This window comes from Equus caballus, chromosome 1, assembly GCF_041296265.1.
Source record: "Equus caballus isolate H_3958 breed thoroughbred chromosome 1, TB-T2T, whole genome shotgun sequence".
NCBI lineage: Eukaryota > Metazoa > Chordata > Mammalia > Perissodactyla > Equidae > Equus > Equus caballus.
Window position 1 is genome coordinate 6,705,896 of NC_091684.1, and position 12,052 is coordinate 6,717,947.

Below are 12,052 nucleotides of genomic sequence, written 5' to 3' on the forward strand. Positions count from 1 at the left end.
GAGTTCCCAAGGGGACTCTCTGTAAACTAAATGGAGGCACCACCCCTCTGGATAGGATCCTGCCCGGTGGAAATAAAAGGCATTGAGACACGTGGACAAAATGCACATATTTCAATCAGATCTCTTTATACCGACAATGGCCACACCCGGAGGCTTCTAAGTATTCAGTCACAATCTCTGCCCAGCCCTGGTTCACGTCAATGAAAACTGTCACCACAGAGGCAAAGCAAAGTTTAGCTAATCAGATGCAAGTCATTATTTCTTTAAAAAGTGCCAGTAAGGGGTATATTCTCAGGCTATTTTTATTCGAAATGAGCGAGTACTATTAATCAAGTTGTTTGTCATGTAAATGGCAATAAAACCATCAGGAAGAAAGATCTTAAAAAGTGTACGTAAATTGGAACTTGTCTCAAACTTTTCATTTAGTTAACAGAAAGAACTGTCAAAACAGCACAGCAGTGACTGGATTTAAATATTTTGTAAGAAGAAATGCAATCTTAGTTCTGGTTTTCTTATAAGCTAGAGTTGGTTGTGATTACACAGCATTTCCACTACAATATTTATAGACAAGGAGAGTTGATGCTCTCAGGAACATAGAGGCTGATTATGGGTTAAGTCTGTCTGATCTGGGGTCTACCGTGTGCCTGCTGGCCACATGACCACATTGGCCACAGTACCTGTGTGCCATGAAGAGGTGAGGAGGGCATGGTAGACAGTATAAGAGAGGGTAATGGGCAATTCCTTCTGGGGGAGGGGGGGTCCTTACCATGAAAACAGATTTGACCTCAAACCACCTTAAAATTCCAGGTAACTTATATGCAGTTGTGTATATGGTTCTCTCGATCCACATGTTCTGCAAAAAGAACACACACGACACTTGTTAGGAGAAGGATATTGGCAGGTTGATGACAGGTTCTGCCCCACAGATTTACAACTCTCTCCGAGACAAGTCCTCGAGCAGCACAGGGTTCTTCCTGGGAGAACTCACGCAGGGCCCTTCTGTGCTCTGTGTTGAGGCAACATCTCACAAGCCACTAACTGCTCAAGAGTTAGACAGTGACACGGGACACATCAGCGTCCCCTGCTTTCCTGGCCAAAGGTGCCCACCTCCTTCATATTCGTCAAAGAAAATATAATAGGAGAGTCAGGGAGAATTATATACATCAAAACAAGGAGCTTCCCTCTGAGCAAACAGATTTTTGGAAAGGCTCTAATGAATTCTATGTTAGCCTTATTTAGTGTTCAGGAGAATTTCAAAAGTGCAAATGCTTTAAGGAAAACTGGGTTCCATAAAAGTGACCTCTCACATTCTAATAAAATCAGTCAGTATTTTAAGCTTTAAGGTTGCTTTTTTTTTTTGCATAACTAATGCATGTTTACATTAGGAAATAAAGATATGGAAATAAAAGGGAGAAAAATCACCCACTACCCAAAGATGACAAGCTAAACATTTTAGGATCTATCGTTCAAGACTTCTTACTAACTATTAAAAAGTGTGGTATATATATTTTTAAAGAAAAATGCCATTTTATAATCATATTCTTTGTGGAATAGGACATTAACATTTGAGCCGATAAACATCCTTCTACACCTCTTTAAAGGGGGCACAGACTCCATCGTAGGGGTAAACGGTAAATCTTTGATTCCACCACCTATTTTGGAAGGTCTAGCCTGCGGCAAACTTCTGCCGTGGTAAACCTCCCTGTGATGGGTAATCACCCAGCAGTTGGAGTCTGTCAATAGTGATCGAGATATAAACAGATGGCATAATAGCATGTCAACAATTCCAGAAAACTGGACTGGGTCTTAGAAAGCATCTATCCCAAACCTCTTAGATTCCAGAGAGGGAGAAGGGATGGAGCTGGTTGAGGCCCCCAGGACACAGGCAGAGGCTTCCTGTCTCCCAGGCCAATGCTCCTTTTGCCCCATGGGGCTACCCTCCTTGGGGGCACCCGCCCTAGAAAACAGCAGTTTGCATTTTCACAGTCGCCCCCAGACCACAGCGCAGTGCTTTCCCCCAGTCAACACACCCTAGGAGGGGCCCTGGCTTCCACCCTAGGCTTCATGGCCAGCCCTGGCTAACACGGGCCCTGTCTCTCTGCCTCCTTCCTCCTCGCTGGCTCTTGGGTCCAGAGCCTTGCTGGGTTTGGAGGCACGGCTCCTGCTTGGCCTGGCAGCTTCCCCAGTGCCCCGCCCTTGGAGCCTGGTGCCCTGCAGCAGGGCCCGCAAACACTCTCATGCTTATCTGGAAGCCTGAGGCTTTGTCAGGCGTGTGAAGGACTAAATCCCTGGCTTCTGAAAGCCTCATCCGTGTGCGAGGCCCTAACGGGGCCATTAGGGGATTTCAGGGCCATTTAGAAGAAAGACAGCCTCGAAGCTCAGTGCAGCTTCAAACGTCAGGAGGCTGGGTTATTCTTAGCTCTGCCCCGATTGGCTGTGCACCCATCGGCAATTTGCCTGACCTCCTTGTGTCTCTTTCTTTACAGTATAAGAATATACATAGCTGCCAGATGCGAGGGGTGGGAGGGAGATTCAAGTACTGCCTGTAAATCCGGCAGTCGAGAGACACTATGCAAAGGAGAGCGTTACTGCCGCCATGACCGTAACAGACGGAGACCACTAGAAAGCCACCGCCCTGAGCGCTGGGGTCTGGGTTGGGCTGTGCCCAGCTGTCTCCTCTCTCACTATTATAGATGACGCCACAGTGACCAGTTACCAAACAGGCCCAGGATGCCCGCATTAACCAAAAAACAGGGTCTTGGAATAACCAGTGTTGGAACTGGGGACAACCTTAGAATTCTCTGACCCCACACTCTTGGTTGACACACAAGGGAACTGGGCTCAGGGCAGGAAGAGCGTTTCGTGACTGGAGACTCAGACACTGAGTCTCCTGCTGGGGCAGGGTTTTCAAGGCAGGAGGAAGGAGAAACGTTAACATTTTAAAAAACTGTGTTTAATTTCATGCCTTTGCAAAATGGAATCCGTTAAACTAGTTGTACGTATATTTTTTAAAAGGCTGTCAGAATCTGTGTTCATATTTCCAGGACTCTAATGCAGTGGTTTTCAACAGGAGACAGACACTTGGCAACGTGTGGTAACACTGGTTGTCACAAGTGGGGATGTGCCGCTGGCATCTAGTGGGCAGAGGTCAGGGATGCTGCCGGACAAGCTGAGATGCACAGGATGGCCCCCACCATAAAGAACCCCCCAGCCCACGACTCAGGAGTGCTCATGTGGAAACCTGCTGCAGTGTGACGTGCCTCAGTGACATTCAGGCGCTGGGTACTGGACAAGGAGTGAGCCTCTGGGTCGAGCCCCAGCCCCTCCCCTTGCTGCGTGTCACCTGCAGGAAGCCACGTAAGACACTCGGCACCTCCACATGCCTATTTCTAGTAGAGCCATCAGCACCTTTCCAAAACCTGGGGCCCAGAAGAAGACCAACTCAAACACACCCAGGAGGGAAGCAAGTGTGCTACGAGGCGGAAGCACTTTCACAGCACCGGCCACCTTATTAGAATATGACAGGGACCTCAGCAATGCCGTTTGTGCAATGCCTATCGTTTCACTAAGTTTGGAGGGGTAATACACTAGGATTTCCGCCCATGATGCACAAAGACACTGAATACTGCACTGGGGTAGCCTTTGCGGCCACCCTTTCCTACAGGCAGTTTTGTGGGTGGTGGAATGAGTTTTTGGGGTGGTGGTTGTTTACCGCAAATTCATTGTCTGGGTTTTTCTCTCCCTTGCGGATCGGCCGAGAATATTCAAATCGCTGCACCTCGTTCACTCTGTAAAAACTGTGTAGAGAGAGACGAATCATTAGACACTCCACCCAGAAAGCAGCTGATTTGCTTTTGGATGCAGGGTCTGGCCTCCCCGTAGGTCAGCGCATCCCTTAAAATATACCCAGCCTTGACCTGCAGTGAGAGCTGTGGCATCTCTGCCCGCCAGCCTCGGAGGAGAGATGTTGGCAGGTGGAAAAATTACCCTGAGTTTTCTGTCTTCCTGGTCCCTGCAAACCCTCAAGGGGGAAGAGATGCTGAGGAAGAGCGAGACGGCCAGAAACAGAGGTGAAGCGAAGGAGACAGGACAGAGGCCCTCCTTCTCCATGGACATGCTTATGAGGTTAAACATGTAATTCATAACTTATTAGCTTAATTTAGTAATTCAACAATTAATTATTAAAATAATTTATTATTAAAAATTTTAAAAATTATATCTTCATTATTTTTTAAAAGGTCTCACATACTTTAGTTTCAGATCTACAAAAGGCTGATTTTAGAACCACCAAGAGGAGCACGCATGGAACAAGAGTGTGCCTTGCTCTTGTGTGGAAAGCGTGGGTTTCACACGTACACCAGAGGCAGGCTGGGGGGACTCATTCATGCCCTGCACGGGAATGCAGGCGGGGTCCCCACGTCAAAGGGGAATATCTGAGGAATGCTACAGTTCCCTATTTGCTTAATGCCTCTTCCTGAGAAAAAATGTTGCAAAACTTAAAATATACGCCTTAGGAAAGCCACCACCTGTCAATGGCCAGAGTGTTGGTTTATTCCCCATTATCGCTGACGAAAGGTTAAAGAAACATAGTGAATTTGGTGGAAGAGCACGACCCACCAAACTTCAGGATGTGAAATAAGCAGATCCTGAGCATTATCAGGCCCTCAGAGAAGTTGATCTTTTCATCAGAACATGATCAAATAGAAAAGAAAATTCTTAACATCAAAGAAACATCCAAAGCGGGTGTTTCCACACCATTTCTAAGTCAGGTGCAATTCAATGGAGAGGCAGGAAATCTCACTCAGATTTGGACAGTTGACTCGGGAGTGTTAAAATCCGCCTCATCATCCCATGTTATGCAATCTCCGCGTTGTAGGGTAAAGGGATTACACCCCTAGAGCCAATGTCCCAACTCCCTTTCCTTCCTTATCAAATGCAAACCCTCAGGCTACACCCCGGCATGCGACTCAGATCTGCTGAGTGTGGGCTGGGCTTGTGCGCTGCTGAAAAGCTCTACAGGGATTCTGCCACCTGCTGGGTCATAAGGAGACCAGAATGCCCCCTCCCCCTCCTTGAGTTTCCCTTGCCTCTCAAACTACTGGAAAGGAATTGCCCTTGCCACCTCCCAGCCCACACATATTAACTTCTTCCCTCACTTCTTTGATGCTGAAAATAATTTGCTTCCCCGCTCTTCTAAGTAAACAGAAAGAGCATATGGAAAGCTAATCAAAGGCTAAAATCCATCCTTTAAAAGGTGAAATTATTAATGACAGATCCCTATACAGCCTCTCACCACCCTCATGTTGGTAATAAAAATGGATCGATTACCTTACAATCTGCTCAGACACAGGCCTGTGAAATTTAGGAGGCAAATCGAGTTTGGGCTTTACTGTGAAGCACTGAATATCTGCAGGGGAAGGGATAAGGATCATAAAGACAGCGTGGACATTAACCATGACCAGGCCCACAGGCACACCCACCCATCCAAGTGAACGGCCTTGCAAGCGTTTTATACTCCATACGGTTGTCTTAAAGGATACACTGGCCAGGAGAGTTTTTAATATCGTCGCCTGGTGGAGATGTCGTCTTCATTTTCTCGGCGTTTGGAAACTGAGTTAATAGCCGAGCTTCAAAATCTTCGCGGCGTTCATACTCTTTCCCTCGGTAAATGAAAACTTTCCCCTGGAATAAGACATTCATTAAATAGCACCACAGGGAAAGGGCCAGGAAGAGTTCACACACAAATGCATTGGTCGTCAAAATATGCTTGACGGTTTAAAAAAAAATGTCACTGAACTGAAGAAGAACTTGTAATTGCACTGGTCGTCTTAATCGGGAACACGGGAACGTAAGCCACGAAAGTTAATGCTGTTTAAGAAGCTCGGAACACAACATTACTGAAGTCTCATAATATATTTTAGTCTGAACAGTAACAACCAACTGAAAAAAAACTATGGAAAACCAAGTGAGCAATGGGAGCCCATACTCTAGTGGGCATGAAATGTTCAGGCAGCATAAAGACCCCAGGGCAAGTGGATAATGGTTTTCATTTTTTTTTTTTTTTCCAGGTAGGCCTTAATTAAATAGTTTTTATCCTGCCAAAAGGAATTTAAGAGAACATGAGATGAAAGTGGGGCCTCAGAACCTGAGCATGTCCACCCCAAGCTGACTCCTGTAGGACACAGTGTAGGACACAGCCAAGAGACCCTCAGAAGCAGAGGGAAAGAGGTCCAGAGCAAAGCAGAGAGGGGCGAGATTCTCGGCCTCCCCTGGTGGTGAGAGACAAGGCGGACGGCAGGACTTCCTTGACTGCACACTCGGAGTTGTTGTGTGGACAATCCTCCACCAACAAATGACAAGGTAAAACACACAGAGCTCTCCTTCTCAGGGCTGGGGTTTTTCCATCTCAAATGACACTTCTGTCACCTGCATAAATTCTGACTTGGAGAGTCCATCTGGGGGTTGTATAGATGGCCGGGCTAGGTGACCTTGGGGTGGGTGTTAACTAGGTAAGCATGCCTCCTTACACAGGCTGTCTTGGTGAAACCATTTCTGTCTGAGTGTGGCGTCATCACTCTGTAAATATATATGAAAGGAAAGTTCTGATTCCAAGATGTAACAGGTCTCTGCACCTTCACAGATTCAGGAAGTGTGTTCTGAGACTCAACTGGGTCACAAAAAGATGGCAATGGGTAGTATGATGCTACTGCTGGTTCCTGAAGCCTGCCCTCACCTATCCTGCCCCACCTTAGGGCCATCTGAATGCAAATGAAAACTGCAGCAAGGAAAAGACAGTGAGCAGAAGCCATGGGACCTGAGAAATAGGAGGCTGGGAGCTGACACTTTTCCTTGTGAGACTCAGGTGCGTGGGCATATCTATTGTTTCAACCAGGGGACACTGGGCAAGAGGCTCTGGACTGGCTGGTCATGAGTCAGCTGCAGCTCTGTTATCTGTCATGACCCTGGACAGACGCCAGAGAGAAAGAGAGAGACAGACAGAAGAGCATTCCACTGCATATTTTTTTCCCCAGTAATTTTATTGAGATCATAAAGGTTTATAACATTGTGCAATTTCAGGTGTACATTATTGTTTATCAATTTCTGAACAGACTTCACCGTGCTCACCCCTAGTTGTCTAATTTTTGTCCGTCACCATATATATATGGGCCCCTTTATCCCTTTTGCCCACCCCCGACCTCCTTTCCCTCTGGTACCACTAATCTGTTCTCTTTGTCCACGTATTTGTTGTCTTCCACATATCCACTGCATATTTTTATATTTATCTCCTAGAGACTCAGTTCAAAGTCAAATTAAAATTTGTCTAATGAATTTTTAAAAGATAAAGAGAAATCCTATGGTATTCAATTTACCTCCTTCCCTAGTCCCAACTTAGTCTGAGTTCCTGTAAATCACTAAAGAAGGAACAGTTTAAGAATTGAATTTTTTTCACTTTGTGCTTAGGTATGTCTTAAAGTACCCATTATGGGAGAAAAATGTTCTCTTTCTCTAAAAAATAATGTCAAGCAGAAACTAAAGAAATATGTAGTCTTAATTAGAAATATAAATACACCGTGTGGGCATCTTTTAAGGCTATATTAAGACAAACATTTCAGAAATTCAGGAAGATTTAATGTATAACAGGCTACTGTGTAACTAGCAGGCATTTATCATGCTTTACACCAGAAGAAAGACATAATAATAAAAATGTATATAAAGGCTTTAATAGAAAAACACTAGTGAGTTATAGATGAAAACACTAATAACATTTTCTAGAAATGTCAATTACTTTGCATTCTGAAGTGGTCCCTTCAAACACAAAAACAAGGGGGAAATGCACATATAGTCAACGATATTTATTTCGTGTAAGAGTCATAAATATTAATATGAATAAAAAAAGAAGAGCTCAATTCTTAAAGAAAAACAAAGCAAAAGGGACAGCTAGTCGGTTCTCAGAGGCTGCTCTCCCAGCACTGCATTAAGTAGCCAAACATCCTGCCCACTTTTCTGTAACTGCTAATGTCATTGTCAGCTTGACCCCTGACAGGTGATCTGTGAAGCGTAGTAAATATATTGCTACAGCCCCACAGAATTATTCAGGTGTGGCGGGAAAGTCAGTTCAATATTAATCAAGTTCGTTCAACTCTCTATCTGTACTTTGCATTTTGTCCTTTTGACGGGGGAGACGGCCCAGTGCAATCCCCTGGAACACGCTAGAGCTGCACAATGAAGGCAAGGCTGTCAGGGAGAGACCGGCCAGCAGTGACAGGGCCAGGGCCAGATGCCTCTGTCACCTGGCAGGACCCTGAGTGAGGGGACCAGCCAACAGGTCACCTTCTGGAGCAGGCCAGCCCCGCGAGGGTCACTTGTTGACATTCTTACAAACAATGACAGGTCCTCACCAAGGAAGTCCTTCTTGCCGGTGCCAGCATGAAGGGATGTCTTAACTACCAGGAACTCCTGTGGAATCAGAAACACTGGGGCCCGAGGAGCACACCTCTGGGACTGGGGAAATGCCCTAACTGGATCTAACTGCCCCAGGGAGCTGTGCTCTGGGCACATAGCTTCTGCTGCCCTAAAACCAGAGGAATCATGCACAGTCTCCAAGAACAGAAGAAAACCATGTGTCTTAAAAAGATGTGATACGAAACGACAGGAAATCATGACTCGCTGGTCAATGCATCTAAGAATGAGCTTTTGAGAAGCTTTAAACAATTCTACTGGGAGGTCAGGCAGCATTTATATACACGATTTCTCCTCCAGTCCCATGAGTATTAGGAAATGGGCATTGGGCTGATGATCACAGTATTTTTTCAATCATGTGTCAAACAGCACATGCCTGACCAAGGGATGGAGAGTGATTCAGAGTTTCCAGCATTGTGGCCATGAAAATCCACTTCCATTTTCTCATATAATTAAAAGCACCTATTATCATAACAGTATTATTCACAATAGCCAGAACAACCCAAATGTACACTGAAGGATGAATGGACACACAAAATGTGGTCTACCTGTACATTGGAATATTATTCAGCCATAAAAAGGAATGAAGTACTGACACATGCTACAACATGAATGAACCTTGAAGTCATTATGCTAAAGGAAATGAGCCAGACACAAAAAGACCAATACTGTGTAATTCCTCTTACATAAGGCACCTAGAAGAGGCAAATTCATAGAGACAGAAAGTAGAATGGTGCTTGCCAGGGTCCAGGGGAGGGAAGTAGGGAGAGTGATTGTTTAGTGGGTACAGAGGTCCAGTTGGAGAAGAAGATCAAGATCTGCGGATGGATGGAGGTGATGGTTGCACAACAATGTGAGTGTACTTCATGCCACTGAACTGTACATTTAAACATGGTTAAGATGGTAACTTTTACCTTATGTATATTTTACCACAATTTAAAAAATACACATAAGTCTCTGAAGGAGAGTTCTGCTTAGGAAAAATCAAATGGAAAGTTTAAATGAAACCAAAGAAAATATTATCAGCCTCTCTCTGGCACCCTAAGCTGACCAGAGCTATTAAAATATGAAGAGTCAGACTTAGACCCAAGGATGCAAAGTCCAAGTCTGTCCTCAGAAGGGGAAGGGGCACTGTGCCTGGGGAGCAATCTTGGATCAGACTAACAGAATCAAAATTTACCCGAAGGAACGTGGGGAATCCTTGTCCATAGTAGCCAACAGCAAAATAGTCAGGCTTGGGTCTTATCACTTTGACGATGTTTTCATAAAATTGAGCCTGTTTTTTCTGAAAGGAAGAAAGAAAATGTGTTTCAGGTTTGAATAGAGTATTTGAGCATCCATTCTTCTGGATTCTTCCAGTGGGCTCTTCAAGCTTTGGCAACTCTAAAACGGTGGGAGAGTGAGAAGGTGGGAGGGGCAGTGCTGGTACATGCACCTGCGGTCAATCTCACCACATAGCTTTGACAGTATTTTCACTCATCCTCCAGAATTTAGCAGGGGAATCTGGCCAAAAAAGTCAAATTCAGCAGCCAGTTGTGATTTATGGGTGTTTTCAATACCCAAAGAGGTGCCACAGAAATGGTTTTTCTTTTGATTAAATGACTGGTCCTTAGTATTTTTTAAAATGGTATGGATCAGATACTGGGATACATTAAAGAAGAATGTTAAAGGGCAGAATTCTGCTCTGAATTAATGATACACATTACAACGTCAAGTCAGTCTGCTGAACACAAAAATGATGTAGCTGAGAAGGCAGTCGTTAGAAACCGACAGAGCTTCCGCGGCAGGAGAAAGCCTGGGCTACTAGCCGTCTGCCTCTTGTAGACGGGTCGCAGTTTTAAATAGCTGAGACTCTCAGAGACTCTTAGGCTGCCAACACCACTGTACCCATGCGGTCAGTAGTTGTTTATGTACAAATTGTTCATAGGTGTCCTAAAGTTTGGTTACAAACGTTCAGTTGGGAATAAAAAATGAATACTTGTGGCCCAGAATGAACTAGCAAGTACATCAAGACCGTTCTCCTGAACAAAATGGAGGACCACAGCCAAGGCCACAGAAGGTCTGAGGAGAATCCCAACATTCAAAGGGAAAGAGAAATTCTAGAAAAACAAGTTTAGATTGCCTGTGCTCATTTAGATAGAAAGAAAAAGACCTACCAGCAATTCGCTGAGTTGTTCATAATCAAACATCTCGTTTTCATACTGTTCTGCAAGTTCCTTGCCCAGGGCAATGGCCTCCTCCCACATCTGTGAGGAAAAACAAAGGAAAAAGAGAAAGAGAAACTCAAACCTGAATCACACAGTCAAAAAGTAAAACAGTAACACAGCCGTTCATAATAAAACAGTTGAGAAATATGCTTGCTTCGTCTGAAAACACTACGACAATAATGTTGAAAAATACCAATATTTTCCAGAGGCCCATGTCCTTTGGCTCAAGACTGGGCGTCAGCTGACTCAGCTGGTCAACCACTGGTTCATCCATCACGCTGCCCTCTGCCTGCAGTCACAGCAGTCTGCCGGCCCGACCCTCGCTCACTCCCGCCCTGTCTCTCTGGCTGCCAGTTCCGGCCACTGAAGCCCATCTATCTAAGGAGCCGAGGGGCTGGGCAAAGGAGAGGCTGCGAGGAACGTTTATGGAGAAACTAGGGGCCTGCTTTTGCTCCTTTCCCAAATCATCCCACGAAATAAACACTATGTTTTGACTGTCAGAAAGACCAGGATCTATTTCAACTCTAAATGAAGGCTTGCAAGAAGGTCGCTTTATGGGTGCAAATACCGTGAGGATGCGAAGCCTGCTATCATTTTGAAAGGGGGAACTTTGTATGGTAATAGTTTGAAAGTGGCTTTCCCAGTCAGGTAACTGATTTATTAAAATGTTTTAATAAACTTTTCCATGTGGAATAATTTGTTGATACATATAGTAGGCCTGAATTTCCCTTATTTTCCTTGGGAAAAATAAAATAAAGTAGTTTGCTTGAGAAGAATATGGAAAATATGGAGGAACCATCTCTTCCAGGAGTGTTCCCAGGGGCTGCCCGCCCTCCTTCTCTGTGTCCCACAGTGACCCAGGATCCCCCTACTTCAAACCTGTAAGTCCCTTGAGGGCAGGAAGCAAGCATTATCAAAACCTCAAGACCCTCTGCCCCAGGCCTGCTCAACAATGTTTATCGAACAGAACGGAAGGTTGTTGACTCAGAATCAGAAAAGCATCAACCATCCCACATACTGTGTCCCTAGCCACGAATTGCCCGCTGCTCCTCTCCCAGCACTCCCACAGGCTGGTAGCACTGGTCATTAGAGCGAGTGATTGTGAGCTTACTCTATGTCCAGCAACATGCCACCTACGTTCTCTCGCTTAAGTCCCTCACCTTGTCAGGTGGGTACTTTATTACCTTCTTTTGCACAGAAAGAATTTGGGAGTCAGACAGGCAAGTAACTTGCCCAAGGGCACACAGCAGGGTGGACGTGGAGACTTAGCTCAGCTTCATGTTTTTCCAAAGTTCTTGTTCTCGATGACTGTCTTAGTTGGAGCTGCTATAACAGAATACCACAGCCATGGGGGCTTAAACAACAGACATTTATTTCTCACTGTT

General features: G+C 45.1%; 1 protein-coding gene across 2 annotated transcripts in view; it reads right to left on the bottom strand.

Moving 5' to 3' along the window:
• The window catches only part of DOCK1 (dedicator of cytokinesis 1), a 503,869-nt gene that overhangs the window by 32,520 nt on the left and 459,297 nt on the right, over positions 1 to 12,052 (bottom strand). For both annotated transcript variants that reach the window (XM_023637097.2, XM_023637090.2), the window contains exons 39-44: positions 10,617 to 10,706; positions 9,641 to 9,745; positions 5,541 to 5,682; positions 5,329 to 5,407; positions 3,713 to 3,797; positions 767 to 853 (exon numbers count right to left, since the gene is read on the bottom strand). In XM_023637097.2, coding sequence (XP_023492865.1) covers positions 767 to 853; positions 3,713 to 3,797; positions 5,329 to 5,407; positions 5,541 to 5,682; positions 9,641 to 9,745; positions 10,617 to 10,706 — 588 coding nt within the window. The remainder of the gene's footprint in view (positions 1 to 766; positions 854 to 3,712; positions 3,798 to 5,328; positions 5,408 to 5,540; positions 5,683 to 9,640; positions 9,746 to 10,616; positions 10,707 to 12,052) is intronic.